At 37.8% G+C, this 23,005-nt stretch overlaps 1 protein-coding gene and 1 long non-coding RNA gene across 2 annotated transcripts in view; one reads left to right on the top strand and one right to left on the bottom strand.

Annotated features, from left to right (window-relative positions):
- Positions 1-250: 250 nt before the first annotated feature.
- Positions 251-23,005, bottom strand: part of tubgcp6 (tubulin gamma complex component 6) — a 54,224-nt gene continuing 31,469 nt past the window's right edge. Inside the window, exons 15-27 of the mRNA XM_078553324.1 lie at positions 22,195-22,310; positions 19,341-19,479; positions 19,111-19,233; positions 17,062-18,841; positions 16,734-16,816; positions 13,284-13,518; positions 12,126-12,294; positions 11,060-11,201; positions 7,619-7,813; positions 4,354-4,486; positions 2,664-2,877; positions 1,903-2,102; positions 251-476 (exon numbers count right to left, since the gene is read on the bottom strand). Coding sequence (XP_078409450.1) covers positions 385-476; positions 1,903-2,102; positions 2,664-2,877; positions 4,354-4,486; positions 7,619-7,813; positions 11,060-11,201; positions 12,126-12,294; positions 13,284-13,518; positions 16,734-16,816; positions 17,062-18,841; positions 19,111-19,233; positions 19,341-19,479; positions 22,195-22,310 — 3,621 coding nt within the window. The 3' untranslated portion in view covers positions 251-384. The remainder of the gene's footprint in view (positions 477-1,902; positions 2,103-2,663; positions 2,878-4,353; positions 4,487-7,618; positions 7,814-11,059; positions 11,202-12,125; positions 12,295-13,283; positions 13,519-16,733; positions 16,817-17,061; positions 18,842-19,110; positions 19,234-19,340; positions 19,480-22,194; positions 22,311-23,005) is intronic.
- LOC144687349 (uncharacterized) overlaps positions 16,201-23,005 on the top strand; it is a 31,391-nt gene continuing 24,586 nt past the window's right edge. Inside the window, exon 1 of the long non-coding RNA XR_013578115.1 lies at positions 16,201-16,257. This is a non-coding gene — a long non-coding RNA (uncharacterized LOC144687349). The remainder of the gene's footprint in view (positions 16,258-23,005) is intronic.

Here is a 23,005-nt window from a genome sequence, read left to right as displayed (position 1 = left end):
TTCAAAAACATTGTTTTAATTATAAATATGGCAGGTTATTAAATGAAAGCGTGGTGCTAATTAACCCTGCGGAATACATTACAAATGCTGCATTGTGCTATACCATGCCTCCTTGTATTTGCATAATTGTAGCATAAAGTTGTCTTGTAACACTGATTTTTCTATGGTACAGATATACAAATATATATATATATATATATATATATATATACACACACATACACACACACACAAAATACAAATCTTCAGATGGATAGTTTGTTTAAAAATGACTAAACATTAAACTTTACCAGTCACTAATAATTTACTTCAAATTACATTGATTTAATTTAAATTTGACTTTCAATAACATACCAGATGTAATTCTTGTGAACTATGTAACAATTAAACATCCAGATAATAATTATTGAAGTTAATTCTTAACAGGAAGTCCTCAAGATGTGGCTGATATCCCCGATTGACAAGTTTAGTCACCACTGGGGAGGGAAAAAAACATTGATTAAAAAAAACTCTTTGGCAGATTAGTTGTGAACTTGTACTTTCTAAACTAGAACAAATCTAAACAATAAATAAAAGCATTTCACATTTAAAAAAGATAATCACAGAATCACAGTGCAGAAGAGGCCCTTCGGCCCATCCAGTCTGCACCGACACGTGAGAAACATCTGAGCTACCTACCTAATCCCATTTACCAGCACTTGGCCCATAGCCTTGAATGTTATGACGTGCCAAGTGCTCATCCAGGTACTTTTTAAAGGATGCATCTTACAATTTATACATTATATAATATAGAATCTTCTCTGTACACGTTTGATATTTGGATGCCACTGCTCTATTGTATCCACGAGATCATGGAACCACTAATTGTCATGACAATAGTTCCTGCCCTAAATATCTTGACTTGACACAATGTTGATCATTTAAAAAAAAAATTCTTGCTTTATGGTTATGTACCAGAAAAACATACACACAATGCTGGAGGTAATAAAAGATTTTTTTTACTATTCATTTACAAGATGTGGGCAATTGCTGGCTAGGCCAGCATTTATTGCCCATCCCAAATTGCTCTTGGGAAGGAGGTGGTGAGCTGCCTTCTTGAACCACTGCAGTCCATGTGGTGTAGGTACACCCACAGTGCTGTTAGGGATGGAGTTCCAGGATTTTGACCCAGCGACAGTGGAAATTTAAGGCCTAGTGACCTTAGGGTAGAGTCACACCTTCAACTTCAACACTGGTTGGCAGGTATACAAACATGACCTTGACCAAGATCCCAAAAACAATATGTTGGGCTAACATCAGGTCTTCCAGCACTTCACGTGCAGTAACTGACTTCAGATAATATATTAAAATTAGTTTACAGTAAGCAAATAAGTTATTGCACTATTAATTTATGCAAAATAATAAAGGAATATCTTTGAAAATATTCCGACTTGTGTATGTTATCACATAGTGATTATTTACTGTACATGGAAGATATCATGAAAATTATGCTCTTGCATCTTACAATTTGTACATTATATAATATGGAATCTTCTTTGTACACATTTGATATTCGGATGCCACTGCTCTATTGTATCCACTATATCATGGAACCACTAATTGTCATGACAATAGTTCCTGCCCTAAATGGTTACGTACCAGAAAAACATACACACAATGCTGGAGGTAACATTACTGGTTTTATCCACTTGTGATTTCATCTGCTTTTGGACACACTGGTCCAAAACAAACACAGAATTGTGTACATATAACTTACCTACGACCACCCATTATTTTGACATGTGTAGTTTCAGTTACAGGTTTAGTAAAATATTTTTCATCATTAATATACCATATATATCAACGTTGCTTCTGGCTTAAAGAGAACTGGAACTGGCAATAGTTTGAACACACACACTCTACCTTTGAACAGGAAGTGCGAATAATGTTTAAATGTCTTGTAGGATTGCTGCATCACGGCAAAGTTGGGATGTATAGTTACTTGTTTGTCGGCATCATACTGCCAGGCCTGTGAAATCAATTGGCTGCGGAATTTCAGAATCAAACTGAAAATAGTGTGTATGATATTCATCACTGGGGCAGCTTTCTCAGTCAATAATCCTCTGCAATATAAAAAGGAAAAAAGATTTTTCTTTATGTAAGCAATATGTATCCTTTCCAAAGATACATCGTACTTTCGCCACTGGCTTTTTGCATACATGGCTTCTAATTCAGACATGAAGGTAACAATGTACGTAAAAAGCCATTGGGCATGGCTTAAAATCCAAAATTACAAGTATTTGCTTGAAATATACTTTGCAATACAAGACAATAAGAATTACAAAAGCCACTTTTAGCCTTTTTCTTTTTCCAAACAAACTTGATATGCAAATAATTCACATTTGCTACTTCTGTTCAATCTTTAAATCAGAAGTGTTCTTCTTCTCCCCTCTGCCTGAAGAAAGCAAAAATATAACCAACAGTAACAAGCATTTCAACTTGTATCTTAGTTCTCTTTTGCTTCTTATAATACAAATTTTAGACAACCCCATCAGTTCAGCATTTTTCCCCTGACTTTTCTTACAGTTCATCAGTGCAGACCTGCAGCCAAATAATGCCATAACACAGGATCTGCTATGCAATGCTTTAGAACTGCTGCAAATAAAGGAATAAGCAACTCTTGCCTGAAAATGCCTTTGTTGAGATATTCTGCATGTGTTCTGTGAAGCTCATCCAAGTTTCCAACTGATGACAACTTGTGCCCAAATTCGCACCAGGTCACATGCAAGATCTGATTAGCAATATAACCTTGGATAACTTTGACAAAATGCTGCATTTCATGTCGATAGAGTTGAAGCTGATGAAATTGAACTGAATTTGAAGAACGGTTAACTAAAGCTAAAATAAAAAAAAGTTTTAAAAAAAAATCAATTTTCAAAATTCTAAACATTAAGAGGAGAAATAGGTGTGGCATGCATTTGTAGATCACAACAACATTTCACAAGATCTGCTGGTCAGGGGCATGAGACAATAAATACTGCCTATACCTTTTAAGTGTATTGTTATTATACACTAATTATTATTGCATCATAATGTTAAACCGACTTAGATGGCCCTAATTAATCCTGACAATGTCATATTTTCAGTAAATGACCAGTCATTTTTCCCAGTTTTTGGCATTATTTGGTACATAATACTACAAATACAGTGCATATTCCCAAATGTATATCCCCTATCAACAGAGGAAGGCATAATTATCTTCAGGTGCAATATTAGGAAATGTTTTTTAAATCAGTGTTTTATTGTGATCAAAAATTTTCATTTGAAGTGAAGCATTTCGCCAATTACAGTAAATAGAGTGATAAAGTAATGTTCTGGGGTGAAGACCCATTGATTCATCTATGGGGGAACATGGTGGTGTAGTAGTAATGTCACTGGACGAATAATCCAGAGACCCAAAGCTAATGCTCTGGGGACACAGGTTCAAATCCCACCACGGCAGCTAGCGGAATGCAAATCCAATTGATAAAGTCTGGAATTATATTCTAGACTCAGTAGAATATACTGTAAAAATTCATCTGGTTCACCAATGTCCTTTAGGGACGGAAATCTGCCATCTTTACCAGGTCTGTCTTACATGTGGCTCCAGACCCACAGCAACGTGGTTCACTCTTAACTGCCCTCTGAAATGGCCAAGTAAGCCAGTCAGTTCAAAGGCAATTAAGGATGGGCAATGAATGGAGGCCTTGCAGTGACGCTCACATCCCATGAAAAAACTAGCAGTTTTCTTACTGCAATTCTATAATTAGTAATACTTTCCCAATAGGAATCTGCCAAGACTTTCTATTCAGTCAGTTTCGTATTCTCTGTACCCATAAAAATCTATATTAAGTCTCCTTTCATCCTCTTCTCCAGTCTCAGGGTAGACAATCTCTTTTCTTAATCCTCCAACTTCAGAAAACACGCTTGACCTCCAACAATAATTATAAATCTTTCTTGTAATGCTATATTCATACTAAACATCAGCATTCCAGATGTGCTCATGCTAAAACCAGATACAACCTCTAAATCAGCTCATTAGAGCTAGGTAGCTTAGGTACACAACCAACATTTTATTCATTTCTTCACCACCTGACAATATTTACTATGCTAATAATTTACCCATCAAACCCCCTGTCTACTTTCCTAATCTATTGCTTTACAGTTATTTGATATGTAATCCATGTTCTTGCTTCAACCTAATCTTGTCTTTAATTGTAGCTAAATAAAAATGACCAATAAATCTTTCTAAACACATTCTAACAGACTATTTCCTGCAATAATTCAATGACTCTCAACATGCGTTCAATAACCAAGGAATAATATTTTTCTCACCTGTACGTTTCAAATGGAACCAAACATCTTTTAGTGTCCAGAACATATGCTTTAGCTGCAGCAGAAAAGAAAATATCTTGTTGTACTTGCTCATGCAGCTTTCTGTGATCACAATATTGAGGGGCCAATTCACCTACATAAGCATACCAGGGAAAAGAAATATAATGTTCATCAGTGAGACTGGGCAAGGCTGCAGCTATGATATACCACTGTGGTATACATTTCAAAAATTAAGTGTATTTCCACTAAATTTCCCCCCAATTCTAAAATAAATATTTGGTGGTATCTCACAAAAATGGTCTTTTAGCTACTTTTGGGAACCTACAATTCATGCATACTCCCCCTAATGAAGCACGATGATTTTTCATTCTAATGATTCAATTCACATATGATTGAAGAGAAACTTCACATCACAAGCACTTCTGAATATCACCAAAATTTAAGTAGTGAAGTGCTATAATTGAAAGGATGTATTAACACAATAACGACTTTGACTTATTGTATTTATTTTAAAATTATTTGTATTGCTTTCGAACACATAATACTTTCCATTTGCATAAAATATATAAACTTGTTTACAGCAGCTCATTTTTGCTTTAGTAGAGACTTGTCTTGACAAGATTTGTCAATTTATTCAATATATTCATAAGAATTTTAACGAACAAAAAGGTCATGGACTTAAAAGGTTCTTTGTTTGATCTCGATCCCACCTTCCTACCTTTTCATCATGTCAATCAATTCTTTCTTTCGTCAAAAATATATCCAGCTGACCACTGAATTCATTTATACCAATGGCTTCAGATGATTTAGTTAGAAATGTATTTCATTTATTTTATATTATCCTTTGGATTAAATAACACTGTCAAATTACCCCCATTTACATAAGTCCTCACTTAAAGTTGTGGCTGCATTCCTGAAAATCACATCATTCAGTGAAACAACCAAGTGAATCATGGGCTCCAATAGGAATCAACATTAAGCCAGAGTTTGGCTCCTTTGGACATTTCTTGACCGGAAAAAACAATGTACAAGTTGAAATACTGTACCATACATGTGCAGCACTGTGGATTTATGGCTGAAATAACTTGCAAAATAAAATATATCACTGAATGTAAAAGAAATACAATTTCCAATTAAATTGTTTTTAAAAATTACAGTACTCACCTCAGTACAGTATTTTTAGATTGACCAGGCTCTAACTAGTGGCAGAAGTTGGTCAGTGCAGTTCACAGCTGGAAGTCCAATAACAAATGCACTGACCAACTTCTGCCACTAGATGAAGCAGAGGGCTTCATCATAAGTTCAGAAGCAAAGCCAGGAGTGGAGCCAGAAGTCGGGAGCCGCTGAACAACAGACCCCCGAGGACTAAGGTAAGAACAAAGGCTGGGCGTCGGCAAGGCCAGGAGTCAGCAAAAGGCAGGGGACTGAGAGTGAGGGTGGAAGCACTATGGGAAAAGTCATGCGAGCAGACAGGCCACAGAACAGGAAGTCTGCGGCAAACAACGTTAAAGTTAAAGTGGCAACTTTAAATGGATATATTGACACTACTTTACTGATGACGACAAAGTGAAACAACGTCAAATGACTCAACGTTAAGTGGGGGCTTAATGTATTCCTAACTGAGAATCCCTCATGTCAACATGATCAATATGTCTGAATCAACTTCATCTTTTTTGGAACTTTGGAAACATAGGTCATCAATTTGATAAGAACGAACAAATTCTCCCATTTTCCTCACAATAAATTTAGATTCCAAAAAACTGGTTTCATCTTGGTGTCTTACATAGTCCTTGCCCAAAGGCAATAATACTGTACAGCGATCATTACAGCAGAATACTACAGACAAGTATAATGAGTCCCTATGTAGCAAAGAAAAATTACTTCTTCCAACTTGAAAATTCTAGCCTTCTACTAAAGCACGAGTTCATTACATTTTTCTCTTTCTGCTACACCAATGCACCAGAATGGCATATTCAAGTAATACAGGTCGCGTATCCTTTATCCGTAAGTCCAAAAACTGAACACATCCAAAAACTGCACTTTTTTTGAATCTCATTGACCTTTAGCGCAGGTAGTCTGTGACCCGAGTTGACATGACCCAAGCCAACATGAACCTCATTGACCACACCCGACCTTTAGCATGGAAAGTCTAGTTGTTTGTCTGCACTGTTTACCTTGTGATTTTTGTCTGCATTGTTTACCTTGCAAACCCTCTCCTACAAGCAGGATCACAAATAGCGGGACAAGTCGGAACTTGTACCCTGTATTTATTATTCAGTGGTACATCTTACTTTTTTTAGCCATTTTATTTACTTCAGACTATAGCTAGCCTAGGCTTCGGCCATTGTAACGTAAATAGGCCTAGGCCTACGTGGTATCCGGAAACCGAAATGCAATCAGCCCTGATGGTTTCGGATAAAGGATACTTGACCTGTATTTCCATTGTACTCCTCCATCTCCTTCCTGACCAGTATGCTGTATGACTTTTTCATTCAACAATACTCTCCACTAGTTATGTTTACATTGAACTGCATCTGTCGTCTACTGGCTATTTCTCAGAAGATCCAAATCCTTTTGGAAGTGTTGAATTATTCCTCATTATTGGTTCTCTTTCCGATTTCAGTATAACTCGGATTTATAAGCACACCGTAACCTCTCCTGTCCAGAAATCTATTGTTCAGAAACAATTTTTAGTGCTGCTTAATGTTTTATCACTGTTGTAAGCTTCAGGTAACATTTATGTCTAACACAAAAGCAAAAGACTGCAAATGCTGGAAATCTGAAATAAAAACAGAAAATGCTGGAAAAACTCAGGTGTGGCAGCATCTGTGGAGGGAGAAACAAAATTAGTGTTTTGAGTCCAATATGACTCTTCAGAATTGGAGAGAGGTAGAAATGTAATGAGTTTTATGCTCTTGAAAAAGGAGGGAGGGGCAGCATATATCTAATATTTACATCTACAAAGGTTTCCAGTTCACACTCCTGTGATTAGACATTCTAACATTATTCTATAATCCAGATAAGTCCAAAATCCAGAAATGACTTGGTCCTAAGCATTTTGGACAAGAAAAGGTTACAGTACATTGGCAAATTAAATTGCTTGACATTCATTTTGCACTGTTTCTGTTAACAACTTTGTATGCAATTGCCGATCTTATCATGTTTGTAATTGTCTATTAACACACTCAAATTATCTAAATGAAAACATACCAGAACAAAATATAAGAAATCTAAAGTTTTTAAGTCTCCAAGAAACAGTTCTGACCTTGTATCTTAGTTCCAAGCAGTTCAAGGCGTCAGGTGCATTGGGCTTGAACATTTCAGGCAGATATTTAAGGGCAAAGGTCAGATTGGAAGCGAGCTTCGAGTCTCCATGAAGACTATATTGCAATGCTTTGTTCAAGATAGAGTTCAGAACTAAAGGATTCAGAAGTTCCCCAGGTGTCTGTCCAGATCCAAGCTATTGAAAGAAAATAAATCTTTTCAGTTAATTTCACAATTGGATTTTAAAACTCATGGGCTAAAGTTACGAGCATTTATTAAATGAAAACTCAAGCACAAGAATCAGTGCTGCACTGATCAGTGTGGTATAAGAAACTGTACGAGAGGTTTATTTTTTAAAACAATATACGTCTATTTGAGTCCAACCGAAACATAAAAAAACTGGCCTTTAAGTCCAGTTCCTGCTGGTTATAAAAATGTCATGTGGAATGAGTTTGGCAGTTTCAATCCAGCTGCTTGTGAGCTGCACCTTTGGGATTAAACAGGCAATCTTAGCCACAGAAGCAATTAGGCAGATAATGTAAGAAATGGAAAAATGCTACAATGGTGCTCTTCTGACGTTTGGGCTAAGGTACATTGTTGGCCCAGAATTGAGCAAGCATCTGCCTATACTAAACCCAAGTTGTATCACAGTTCTAGTGAAAGAAACCAAATTCAGATTTTTTTGTTATAAAGCTAGGCACTCAGATAGTAAGTGAAACTTGTACAACAGAAGAGAGATTTGTGAATTTAATTTAATGATTTCAAATTTAGGACTGCTGAACATGCCTGTGAGAGTTCAGTGGCACTAGCCACTCTCTTAGGTGGTCAGAGCATCTTACTTCTATGGGAGTTGACTTATAGGGCTGAATTTTCCCCCCAATAAGGCTCACCCAGCGTGACGCTCGCCCAGAAGTGCTGAGGTGCCTCAGGGATATCGGTTTGATATGTGTAAATTTAAATAAAGGGAAATAAAAACTTTTAAAACATATCCCCTCATGTGGCACTGTCACATGAGCTGGGACATGTGAAAGAATTATTTTTAAAATTTTTACTGACTTTTGAAACACTTCATGAAACCTCATTCCGCCAGTGGATGAGGTTTCATGAAAAATGCGAAGGCCGCCTGGGCTCTTCACCTGCCCACCAACCTTAAGGTTGAATGGGCAGCTCAGCTAATTGAATTAATTACTATTTAAATGGCTTTAATAGGCATTTGACAGTTTGGCAGGCGCGTGAACTGAGAATCTAAATGACGCGCGGTGACATCGGGACACCCGCCCGACGTTACCACGAGTCATTTTATGCGTCGGTGAGTGGGTCCCGCCCCCGCTTGCCGACCGGAGAATTCTGCCCATCGTTCTAATCTCCTTGTGCAAAAGAACAGCTAGGGGTCCAAAAATGCTACCCCCTTGCAGCTTGGATCAGGTATTTGTTTTATGCATATTTGCATTTCTTCACATTCTCAAAGATAAGACATGCAAACAGTGGGAAAGGTGAGGCCTCATACAAATCAATAAGCTGCTTTATTTCACAGGGATGTAAACGTAGAGAATGGCAGGAGTGGAAGATGGCAGCCTTTACACAGCCCAGTCTAATCATGACTACCATGACTAATGCCAGCAACCAGGTGAATGAACATTGTTGAATGATCTCCAGGTCCTCAGAGCAACATCTCAAGCCAACAGAATGGCACTTGTGATTGAATTAAGTTAGTTCTATCAGGACAACAAATCATTGCGTAATAGTACAAAAATAAAGAATATGCCATATGTTCCTACATCAGAGGGCCATCTTAAAGAAGGTGACTTCTAACTGACCTCAGCATTTTTAATTGCACGGACGCAAAAAAAAACCTCTGCAGCTTTCTCCTTAACAATCAAGGCCGTCTTCATAGCGTACATGCTCGAAAAGCCTGATTGCCAGCCTGCATGCCTCTCTGTCTCATCTCCTACTGCTCAGAGCCAATAGAAACTTGATATGATTAGAAAGGCAAATGGACTGTTGATGTTTATTACAAGGGTAATGGATTATAAAAGTAGCAAAGTTTTACTGCAGCTGTACAGATGTGAGGCCACATCTGGAATACTGTGTACAGATTTGGTATCTTCGTTTGAAAAAGGATATAACTGCATTAGAAGCAGTGCAGAGAAGGTTCGCACCACTCATTCCTGGGATGAAGGGCTTATTTTATGAAGAATGTTTGAACAGGTTGGGCCCATGCCCATTGGAGTTTAGAAGGAGGTGATCTTATTGAAACATATAGGATCCTGAGGGTACTCGATAGGGTGAATACAGGGGGGATGTTTCCTCTTGTGGGGGGGGAAGACTAGAATTATGGGGCACAGTTTAAGAATAACAGGTCTCCCTTTTAAGAGGGAGATGAGGTAAAATCTTTTCTCTCAGAGGGTCATTAGTATGTGGAATTCTCTTCCCCAGAAAGCAGTGGAGGCTGGGTCACTGAATTTATTCAAGGTTGAGTTAGATAGATTTTGACAAACAAGGCAATCAAGTGTTATGGTGACAGACAAGAAAATAGAGTTGAGACAACAAATAGATTAGCCATGATCTTATTGAATGTCGCAGTGGGCCTGAAGGGCTGAATAGCCTACTCCTGGCTCCTCTGTTCCTATGAACAAATACTTTGAGGTGTTTTCAATTGTTAAGACAGTTTAATGAGTTGCTTATTATTTAGTTTATGAGGAAACAAAGTTAACTCAACTCATTAGTAGTTTAACTATCATCTCAGACTCCCTCAAAAAAAAACTTGCATGAAAACACCAAGCTTTAAAAAACAAAGTAATTATTTTCCCCAAATCTTCCCTGTAGCAGAATGATAAGATCCCAAAACATTAATTTATAAAATTTTAAACAAGTGTAAAATGGAAAACCATCAACTCATGCCAGATTAGATTACAGATCAAGTGTATGGGACTAGACTAGGTTTACAGGTGTGGAAATTATTCTGAAGGAGTGCAAGGGCTTTATAATAGATACTGGAATTATACATGGTCAAGACATTAACACATTCTAGGAACTCAGACTGCATGTGAGCACCTGCTTATTTGGATGTTATGCAAAAATTCCCAAAGTTTTATCTTTAGTCAATGAAGAATGAGAGACCTCTGTTTTAGGAATTGAATAATTACTAAGCATTTATACAATTTGCCTTGAGATCTGGCAAGAAAAATATCAAATTCCATGGATTAACTGAGATTCACAGTATATATTCAACATTGCACCGATATGCTATATACAGGAAACAAACTTGACTTGTTTTTTTAATTATTGTTTTCTTCAAAGTTGTGTCACTTATTAAGAGTACAAACAACACATGCCAAAAAAGGGGTTTGTTTAAACCAAAATCAGGAATGAGGGTATATTGGTGATCGATCCAAAATCAAGTCATCTAAAGCTATAATTAGCCCCAGCCAATTAAATTTACCTTTTCAAAGAGCAGATCACTAAGTGATTGGGCAAACTCTCCATCTTCCATCAACAGGAAATGTCTTAGTGCTTCAAAATTCTGTTCAATGTTCAATTCCACAAACAAATAATCTATAATGGCTTTATTTACCAAAGAAGCACTAGAAAATTTGTAAGGAGGAAAAGAAAGGTTATTTAAAAAAAGGCAATATCACAAGTAAAACTCAGAAGACTACATATAGAATTTTCTCAGCACGAATATTAGTATTAGTGGCCATTCTATTTAATCAATATGAAGTCTATTAATTTTATCAATTATCTATTCCAACACAGCCAAGAGTCATCCAAAACTCACCTGCCAATGTCCTAACTCACTCCAAGCTCCATTCACTCATCAATCTGTGCTCGCTGACCTACACTGGCACCCAGTTAAGCAATGCCTCAATTTTAAAATGCTCATCTTTATAAATCCCTCCATGGCCTCACCCCTCCCTATCTTTGTTACCTCTAGCTCCCCAAACCCTCCAAGATTTCAGTGCTATTCCAATTCTAGCCTTTTGAACATCCACAATTGTAATCATGCCACCATTGGCAGCCATGCCTTCAGCTGCCAAGACCCTAAGCTCTGAAATTTCCCCCCTAACTTCCCCACCTCTCTTTCCTCATTTAAGAGACTCCTTAAAACATACCTCTTTGACCATCGGCCCTAATAGCTCTTTATGTGGCTTGTTCATGCTTCTGTGAAGTGCCTTGGGATGTTTTACCACATTAAGGGCACTATATACATACGTGTTGTTTGGCATGCTATGGCAGCCAAATGTGCTTTGAAACTTTCAACTTTTGTCCATTACAAAAGCTGTATATTAAAGTGCTGAGATAATAGAATTATGAATTTGTAATATCTTTAAATTTGAATAGTCATTGGTCTTTTTCTTATTGAATTATCGTTCTATTATCAGTTTTTATCAGTCTATGAAAAGTAGCTACGAGTCAGAAGCCCTTAAAAATATCTTGCTGATCTACTTCACTTACTTAAAGAAACTGCAATTATGATAATGTTAGTTGTTTCAGTCAAAAACACTTACTGAGCTATAAGAGGTGCTGTAATGGAATGCTTCATCAGTACTGGAAGTGAGATAAGACTGCTTGCTTGTACTGCTGTAGCATCTGTTGCTCTACGAACCGAAGGATCCAAGGGCAATAAATAGGGTTCAGTCATGACATTCTGAAGTAGATGTGTGATGGGTGGTTCAGCTGGGACAACCAATAATGTATGGAAAGTTAAATTCAAGACCAAAGAATTAAAAGATAAATTCAGTAATCATATGTTGCCAGTGTGAAACTTCACTCAAAGGGAGCATGGGTTAGAGAATCAGTGCCACAATCTTGTAGCTTCATTTCCATCCTGCCCTCCTTTTTGAATACTGCGCCGCTCCCCGTAGGAAGCAGGATTCAGTGATCTTACCCAGAAATTTCTACAAGTCACCCAAGCAAGAGATGATGCATCTTAGAATCCTCAAGGAAATAAGGGACAGAAACACTATACATATCAAAATTCCAAAAGGGTTTTAAATGAGTTATGCATTAACTTATATGCTAATTTCATAGTAGACACAAGGCAAAGTGATCCCTTCAAGCACATCTGTCTTATTTTAATCACCAATACTAGTGACTCTGATCTATTTTCCAATTTCCTGCAAGATTCCTCTCCTCCTCCCCCAGCTCCATTATTCCTCATTTATTTAAACTGAAGAGAAGTCACTTATCATTTCCCCAAAAGCCACTGGTGTGTATTACTAGTGATTAATACACCAATGGCAAAATTAAAGAGAATTCATTTCACACTAATACAGGCTTTGAGTTGACAGAGAATTCAGTAATTGCTCTTGTTACTTAGTGGGCACTAATGGACCACTTAGATATATCAGCTAGAAGGGCAAATTTCAATTCAACTATTACAAATCAAATTTTTTGTCAATCACAGGGGCCAGTTGACCAAATGTGTGCATTAATGACAGCAACCAGAGGAGCCAGTAGCCCCACCTATACACCACTTCAACAGTCCACTAGTGTTTCAAAGGTGGGGTGCCATCTCTAAAACAGTAATAAATGAAAAAAATCTTCAGTATCATTAACCACTAAAAAGTACAGCTCTATTAACATTAAATTTATAATGAATATTACCAGTGCCAAGTATCCAAATAGTACAGTTCAAATGAATTATTTCAACAGTGCACACTCACACATCAATTCATAGTTATCCTGGTAATGTTCCACACAGTACTGGTCTGCCAAGCTTTTGAGATAGGCCTGCTCCTTCTTCCATGTAGCATTTTCTATAGCTGCTTCTTGGACAGGTTCCATTGCAAAGCTCAAAAGGTCAGTCGCTGAATCCATTCGGACTTGTACAGTAGAATCTATGTCATACTCATTTCTTTCTTGAAAACAAAGACTTTGTAGTCCTAAGGGATCCTTATTCTAAAAGATAAAACGTTGATTCGCCATCCAGAAGTCAACTTTTTTTTTTTGTAAATTACTTGCCAATGCCCAAATATATGAAGAAATAATTAAACTAAGAAAGTACAATATTGGTCCCATGCAGAAAATTGATTACTAAGTTAAAAAAAAACATTTGCACTGATTTGGAAATCCTTTGGATTACGGGGGTCTTGTGGGTGTGCTGATAACATTTTGGAATAGAAAATCCAGTATAGTGACATACCATAAAGAGCCATAGTCGTAAAAAAAACAGGATCGTGTGTAGCAGTTTTGTTTCTAATCGAGCAATCCAGAGGCCTAGACTGATTATCTGCAGAGCGCAAGTTAAAATTCTAACATGGCAGTTTGCTCACATGGATTCCATTTCAAAAAACAAAATAAATCAGGAAAGAAAAGCCTTGAATCAATAAAAAGGGCCCGTGAAGTTACTTTATTGTTGCAAGAGCCCAACAGTTCACTAATGTCCTTTAGGAGAGCAAACCAACAATCTTATCCTTTCTGGCATATATACGACTCTAGTCTCACCTCTTAACTACCTTCCGAAGTGGCCTAGCAGGCCACTCAGTTGTACTGAACCACGACAAAGATTAATAACTGCACCTTCTCAGGGCAATAAAGGTGGGCAAAAAATGTCAGCCTTGTCAGCACCACCCACTGTCTACATCCCGATGATGAATTTAAAAAGAAAATGTAACATTATCAAAGAACTCAAAACTGTAACATTGATTTTTTAAAAAAGTGTTACTCATTCAAAAAGTGGAGGAGGCAGAAAGTAGAAAACTATAGACCAGTTAGTTTAACGTCTGTCGTTGGGAAATTGTTGGAATCCATTATTAAGGAAGTAGTAATGGGGCATTTGGAAAGTCAAAATGCAATCCATCAGAGTCAGCATGGTTTTATGAAGAGTAAATCGTGTTTGACTAATTTGCAAGAGTTCTTTGAAGATGTGACAAGCAAAGTGGATAATGGGGATCCTGTAGATGTAGTATATCTGGACTTCCAGAAGGCCTTTGATAAGGTGCTGCACAAAAGATTAATACACAAGATAATATCACACGGAGTTAGGGGTAATATATTAGCTTGGATAGAGGATTGGCTAACCAGCAGAGAGTCGGGATAAATGAGTCTTTTTCTGGATGGCAAGCTGTAACTAGTGGGGTGCCACAGGGTTCGGTCCTTTGGCCCCCAACTGTTTACAATCTATATTAACTGCTTGAATTCAGGGATATAAGGTACTATAGCTAAATTTGCAGATGACACCAAAATAGGTGGGAAAGTAAGTTGCAATGAAGAAATAAGAAATTTACAAATGGATATGGACAGGTTAGGTGAATGGGTCAAAATTTGGCAGATGGAGTTTAACTTGGATAAGCGTGAGGTTATCCATTTTGATCAGAAGAATAAAAAGGCGACTTATTATTTAAATGGAGAGAAACTTCAGAATGCTTCAGTGCAAAGGGATCTGGGCATCCTCGTGCATGAATCGCTGAAAGCTAGTATGCAGGTACAGCAGGTAATAAGGAAAGCAAATGGAATTTTGGCATTTATTGCTAAAGGAATAGAGTATAAAAATAGGGAAGTGTTGTTGCAACTGTACAAGGCATTGGTGAGACCACACCTGGAGTACTGTGCACAGTTTTGGTCCCCTTACTTGAGGAAGGATGTGGTTGCGCTGGAGGCGGTTCAGAGGAGGTCCACTAGATTGATTCCAGAGATGCGGGGCTTGTCTTATGAGGAGGGATTGAGCAGTTTAGGCCTATAACTCACTAGTGTTTAGAAGGATGAGAGGAGATCTAATTGAGGTATATAAGGTGCCAAAGGGGATAGACAAAGTAGACGTGGAGCAGATGTTTCCCCTTCTGGGGCATTCTAGAACAAGAGGCCATAGTTTTAGGCTAAGGGGTGGTAGATTTAAATCAGAGATGAGGAGGAATTACTTTTCTCATAGGGTCGTGAATCTGTGCAATTCACTACCTCAGAGTGCACTGGATGCCGGGACGCTGAATAAATTTAAGGAGGAGATAGACAGATTTTTAATTAGTAATGGGTTAAAAGGTTATGGGGAAGGGAGTGGGAAATTGGAATTGAGGCTGAAATGAGATCAGCCATGATCGTAATGAATGGTGGGGCAGGCTTGAGGGGCTGAATTGCCTACTCCTGCTCCTAGTTCTTATGTTCTATGTTGTTATGAGTAATTTAAGAAATTGGTGCTCTTGATGTGGTCGATGCTGGCAAGGCCACATTTATTGCCCATCTCTAGTTGCTCTCATAAGGTGCTGGCAGATCTTGAACTGCTGCAGTCCTAGTGATAAGTGCTTTCACAACGATATTAGGCAGGAAATTCATGCCATTGTTCAAACAATGAAGAAGAAATTAAATACATAGCTAAGTAAGAATGGTGTGTGACTTGGGAGGGGAACCCATTGAATTCTGAATTCACTACAATATTTGTGCAATCTTCTTAGGCTTTTTTGTATTTAAAAAAGTTAAAAAAGGGATTAAAAATTTAAAAAGGGAAACCCACCCCTAACGGGTTTCAAAGCAGTCAGGGTTGGAGGCAAACCTGCTCTCAGCTCGAAGGCCAGTCAGTAAAATATTTTAAGGAGGCTGGGTGCCTGCATTTTAATGTCACTTTTATTTTTTTTAAAAACACCTGTAGCCCCTGGGTCTTGAGAAACCTGACAGACGAAAGGAGGTCTGAAGGCCTGGATCCATCAGGTAGGTACCTTCATAGTACTGCTTTTGTGCCTGGAGAAGCAAATGTGTGTCCCTGGCCCATTGTTTGTCACTGTGACCCACTAGCCCCAACTGCCATCCCATCCTGAAATCCAAACCTTGAAGGTCCGAATCCCTCGTGCTCCTACAATCCAAACCACGAAGATTCCGATCATTCCGGACTGCTATCCCACCTGATAGCCAGATTAATAGGCTGGTTGGCTGACTGTTAGGTGGGAAACCTGATGAAAAGACATTTGAAACAAGCCCTGCCATTAGGCACGATGGGCTGAATGGCCTCCTTCTGTGCTGTTAAAAATTCTGTGAAAACCTTCCTGTGCGCTTCCCACAACCGCACACCAACCCACCCCACAACTCTCCTCCTGCCTCAGAATTAGTATTGGGCGATTATTTCACTTCATCAGGGAGCAAAATAGATTACAAAGCATTGACTGAATTCTATATCAAAAACAAAATACCTCATCTTGAAAGCATGTAGTTTGAAGAGGCTGGGGAGATGTGTTTTCTGAACTTCTACCACACATGTCATTTTCACAGGTACCTACAAATGACAATTATTTGTACATTACATACAAAAAAACTTGCACTTTACATACAAAAACTTGCATTGATTAGTAAGATAAGAATAGCTTAGACTAGCTATAAATTGTAAAATGATTTATCTGTATATGCTTTTCTCCATTTGTACATTACAGTCAACAGTATAGAAGAAGAAAACTTCAGTTCTTATGAAAAATGGTTGTGTTGTTGAAAGAGTAAAACCCAGCAAAAGCTTGCATTTCTTACCTTGTGATTCATCTTTATCTTTGCTTTGATTTCCATTTGGCTCAAGTTCAGGACTTGGCAGAACTGTACCCAGTTTGGACTTTTCAGTGGTTTCAATTTTTTCTTCAGGGATGATAGTGTGTACAATGTTTGCATTTTGTTCTTCCTCAGATTTATCTAGTACCACTCCTTCTACTCGTGATTCATTGTTATATAAAATGTCCTGAATGATAGAACCAGATGAAGGACCAACACAAGGCTTCTGCCTTGGAATCAAATTTGCTTCCACATCTGGTGACCATTCTCCTATCCTGAAATTTGACTGAGAGGGATGCCCAAAAGAAGTCCAACCAAGTACAGGAGATGCTACATCAGATACAGATTGTCCAACTTTAATCAGAGGCTGTGATGATTCACTGCGAATATTCCATTGCAGTCCACATGGTTCTATGTTGGACACATTTTTGCCGAGTTGAATGCTGGCTTGTGATACATGGCCATGAATGTTCCATCTAGCTCTATATGGTTCTACATTGGAAACATACTCACCAACTTGTATGTTGGCTCGTGATGCATGCCCATGAATATTTGCTTGTGGCCAAGACTGCTCTATATCTGAAACATACTCACCAACATGTATGTTGGCTTGTGATGCATGCCCATGAATATTTGCTTGTGGCCAAGACTGCTCTATATCTGAAACATACTCACCAACTTGTATGTTGGCTCGTGATGCATGCCCATGAATATTTGCTTGTGGCCAAGACTGCTCTATATCTGAAACATGCTCACCAACTTGTATGTTGGCTTGTGATGCATGCCCATGAATATTTGCTTGTGGCCAAGACTGCTCTATATCTGAAACATGCTCACCAACTTGTATGTTGGCTTGTGATGCATGCCCATGAATATTTGCTTGTGGCCAAGACTGCTCTATATCTGAAACATACTCACCAACATGTATGTTGGCTTGTGATGCATGCCCATGAATATTTGCTTGTGGCCAAGACTGCTCTATATCTGAAACATGCTCACCAACTTGTATGTTGCCTTTTGCTACATGCCCATGAATATTCCATCGTGGTCTAGATAGTTCAACATTAGACACATATTCACCAACCTGTATGTTGGATTCTGAAGCATGCCCATGAACACTCCATCGTGGCCTGGCATTAGATACGTATTCACTTACATTTAGGTTTGAATAGGGCATGGAACCATAAATATTTGTATGTGGGCCTGAAGGCTTGCTATTTGATGTATACCCTTCAGTTTTGATGCATGACTCGGAATCATGTCCATGAACATTCCACTGGGGCATCCTTGAATCCACTTGTGAAAGTTTTTTGCCCTGTGATATTTTATCATGAGAACCCCTAGATTCCGCTGAAGAGATACTGAAATCACATTCATCTTTGTTAACAGCAATGCTTTTTTTCTCATCTGATAATTCTGATCCTATTTCCTTCAGTGCCACATCAAGTACTGTGGTTGTTTGTTTAACTGTTTCAAGGGCAGCTCCAGGTTGCTGATGTTCCATTGGAAGAAAATCCTCAAAGCTTATATCAAGCAAGCTTACTTCTTTCTGACTAGGATTACTACTGTGGGGCAGATATTGTGAATGAACATCAAGGGGAGCTTCAAGTCCAGGCTCTATCTTATAAATTTGAATCTTCGATTGTTCATGCCCTTCTTGAAATGAAGATAAATCAGTCTGTGCAACTATGTTTGAGGCTATTTCATTCACTGGTGCAAGTAAGTTTTCCTTCTTACTGAGTATTCTGTTTTCATATGATGCTACCTGAAACAAAGAAAGTTATACAATGGCATTTACGTGAATGACAAAACAATTATTCAATACCTGCCCAAAATTCCTTTCCTCACTAATTTTGGCAAAAAGACAATAAAAGTGTGGAATGCTATTTTTTAAATATAGGTGTTTTTTGCTAAAAATAAGAGACAAATTTTGTTCCCATAGCTTGTTAGGTTTCAACAATTAATCAACCTTTTTGGGTTGGAAAAGAAGAAAAAGCAAACATTTGGAGATGAAATGCAGTTGTAGTACTGCACCTCAAAGCTCAGCTCTTGAGAATCAAAACCTTTATTCAATGGCTCATGATGCTGCAGATCGAATCCGGGAATAACATCCGATTTCCCTCTTTGTTCTCCCAATGGTAACTTCTCTAGCAATGCCTGAGACATTAAAAAAGTTAATCTGAGGACAGGCAAACAATAGACAATTAAAAAAAAATCTGACAAGTAATACAGATGACACTACAATCAAGTACTTGCCCAACCACCTGAAGCTTTTTTTGATCATTACGGAAAAAGTCAGTGCGTGCAGTTTCTAACTTATGCCTTTGAATTTTCCACAGGGCTCTCTGTTCACGTCTTGCTGCTTCCTCTGATAAGTTGCTGTAATGTTCAATTAACTGTTGCCTGAAAATTAATAAAATAAATTTAAACTTGCTTTCAATACTCTTAGCAAGTCTTAGTCAAGATCAGATTCAAGAACACAGGAAAATGTTGAACTTTGAAGATACTGCAGAATTTTGCTTTAGCAAAATGTTGCATTTGACATTTACTAACATGTTAAAAACTTTAGAACCTGCAAAATCATTGATGCTGCCAGGAATATACACCATTCCACATATTTAACAACAGTTGAACATAAAACTCATCAGCATACATTCAAAAAGCTACTGCACAAATTCATGTGAGTTTTATGACCAGAATGATTACCTTCTCAAATTAGTCACTAGTTAAGACCTGAACAACATGCCGTCGCCCCCAAAAGTGCACAAGGCATAATTTAAGATTTTGACAGAAATGAGATGGAAGTTATAGACAAGCTGAATGGGCTTCAAACAGACAAATACCAGGATTAGATGGTATTTCGCTCAGAATTTTGAGATAGACTAATGAGGAAATATGAAAGACAATGATTATCATTATGAGGGAGACAAGATACATTAGTAAGGTACCAGTGGAAACAAGCTGGTGTGGTACAGGTTTTAAAAAAGAATGGCCAAAGAGACATGGGCAACTACGGCCCCATTATTCTTCAATTTTGTGTAAAATAATTCATAATCAGGAGTAAATGAGGGATATCTGAACAACCAAATTAATGACAATCGCCACAGGATTGGAAAAGGGAGGTCTTGCCTTGCCAATCTCCTTAACTTTTTTGAGGGTTTGATCAGCAATGTGGGCTCTGGTAAAGTGCATGGTGTTATGTGCTTAAACTTCCAAAAGGTATTTGATGAAGTTTTACGTGAAAGATTACTAATTAAGCTCAAAGCTGCAGGAATTCAGAGCAAAAAAAAACTTGGCTGAATGGTCATAAACTACAGGTACTTGTTAGAAGGATAAAGTCAGGTAATCTATTGAATATTTTCTTTAAGGCCACTAACAAGCTCTACAGGGAAGTGACTATGCATGTTGCCTGTATGGACTTCCAGAAAGAATTTGATAAGATTTTGTACTAGGGATGAGCAGCAAAAATTAAAGAACCTAGGTTTGGAGGCAAACCAATGATGTGGGTTGGGAAGTAGGAGGCAGAGAATAGGGATGAAGGGAATGTACTCAGTTTGACAGATTGTTAAGAAGTGTTGTTTGCCTTAGGGATCCAAGTTTGCAGGTGACATAATTACGTTCAGGAAGTTACAAAGGGATCTGGGTTGATTAGGTGAGTGGATAAAACTATTGCAGATGATAACTCAATGTGGGGAAGTGTAAGGTCTTTCACTCTGAATCCAGGAAAGACAAATCTGAATATTTTCTTATTAGTGAGAGACTAAAAATGTGAAGGAGCAAAAGGATTAGGCGCACAATCTACTAAAAGCTAGATTACAAAACATAATCAAAAAGGCTAATAGAATATTGGTCTTTACCTTAAGGGGGATGGAATACAAAGAGTAGGAAGTGATGCTTCAGATCGATAGAGCCTTGGCCGGACCCTATCTAGACCAGTAGACCCTTAATGGCAGTTTTGGGGACTGTACCTCAGGAAAGGTATATTGGCTTTAGAGGGGTACAGTGCAGCTTCATCAGAATGATGCAGAGTTTAAAGGATAAAATTATGAGGATGGGTTGCATAAACTTGGCTTTTATTCCGTCGAGCTTAAGCAGCTGAGGAATACACCAATTGAGGTCTTTAAAATGTTAAAAGGATTCAACAGAACGGATACAGAAAATCTATTTTCTCTTATGGGGGAAATCAAGAGCAAAGGGCGCAATCTTAAAAATTAGAGTAAAGTCCTTCAGGCATGGAATCAGGAGGCACTTTTCACAAAGTTGAAATGTGGAATTCTCTTCTCCAAAAGTATGTGGAAGTTGGACTGATTGAAATTTGTAATGATAATGACAATTTTTCATTAGGTAAGATATCATGATATATAGATCAATTACGATTAAATGGAGTTGAGGCAAAGATCAGTCATGAACTAACTGAAAGGTGGAACAGTCTTGAGGAGCTGAAGTTGCTATGGGGATTGGGGACTACTACTATTTCTAATCTACATCAATGCCGTAAGATCCTGAAACTCTAAATTCATAAATTTTTCACAGCAAAGTATAGAAGGAATTGGAAGGGGCAGTTCAAAATGTACAGAATGAGTTGGAAAAACATTGAACAGAACAGTAATGTAAACTGCAACACATAGGAAGAGAAAATAGATGACATGTATAGTCCATTAATGGTGTTGACATAGCTTAACACAAAACTAAAATAGGACTTAGTAGACTTAGTGCTCAAGATGTCCAGCCAATGTCGAGTTGTAATCAAAGATAGCACAGGAATGCTAAACCACATGGCCAAAGATGTACAAGTCAACTGAAGTTGAGATCAAACAGTACACGGCTCATCAGACTTTATTTTAAGTACTGTGTTCAGCTTTATGTGAATTAATTAATTTATTCACAAAGTGAATTACTAACCCAAATAACCTGTAGTATAATCCAATGACTACAAAAAAAATGTTCAGTAAACAGGACTGTGAAATCTTATTCAAGCTGGAAATAACATATTGTAAGAAAAGTTAGGTAGTGCAACAGCACTGTAAATGGATAAAAACAATATAATTTCAAACTAAGTCTTCTCTCCCTCCCATCTTCAAATAGTTATGCTGCACATATTTTCAAGGAAATAATTACCTTGCCCTTCTCTCCAATTCTTCCTCTTGTGCTTTACGTTTTTCTTCACGTTCTCTAAGCGCTTGAATCTGCATTAAATTGTTTTCAGTCTGTTGTTGTTTAACTGCATTTCGACGCTAAGCAAAATAAAAATAAAACCACTTAAATGGTTTCAATATAGGTACTGTTTGGTTAAACAGTGGCGCTCATTTGAAATGCACGTGTAACCTCAGTTTTACAATAACAGATATAAACACAGAATACTTAGCCAAAAAATAATGTGGTTGTATAAAATGTGTCAATAAATGATATAAGATATTCACTTTACAGGCGACTGCGTCTTTGCTCAGTACTGCGAAGTGAACTAATGCCCTACGCTCACCTGAAGCTTTCCATTAAATTTTACCTTGTAATCAGTTTTTACTTGAAGTTGCTCATTTCTCAACAGCAATATTTAATTATTTTAAAACAAGATAAACCTCCAAGATAGAGAAGATTTTGTTCTAGACATACATTATGGCTAGAATTTTCTCGTCGGCGATTTGGGGATGGGGGGGATGAGGTTTCATGTCCGTTTTTGGAAAGTTTAATAAAGTTTATGTCATTTTTATTAACATGTCCCATCTCGTGTGACAGTGTCACATGAGGGGGACATGTTGATATTTTTATTTTTCTATTTTTTAACTTTTGTGCACTGTCACTAATCTCCCTGAGATAGCACTTAGTCTCAGGGAGCAGTGCACGTGAAAGAGCGCACTTTGACAGCTGGGGACAGCATAGCGCTTCCTGTCAGGAAGGCCGTAAGGCCCGCCCACTCAAAATGGCAACGGGC

The sequence above is a fragment of the Cetorhinus maximus genome, chromosome 12, assembly GCF_964194155.1.
Source record: "Cetorhinus maximus chromosome 12, sCetMax3.hap1.1, whole genome shotgun sequence".
In the NCBI taxonomy this organism is placed as follows: domain Eukaryota; kingdom Metazoa; phylum Chordata; class Chondrichthyes; order Lamniformes; family Cetorhinidae; genus Cetorhinus; species Cetorhinus maximus.
The sequence above is the reverse complement of the archived record's forward strand: the minus strand, read 5'-3'. Positions and strand labels throughout refer to the sequence as shown.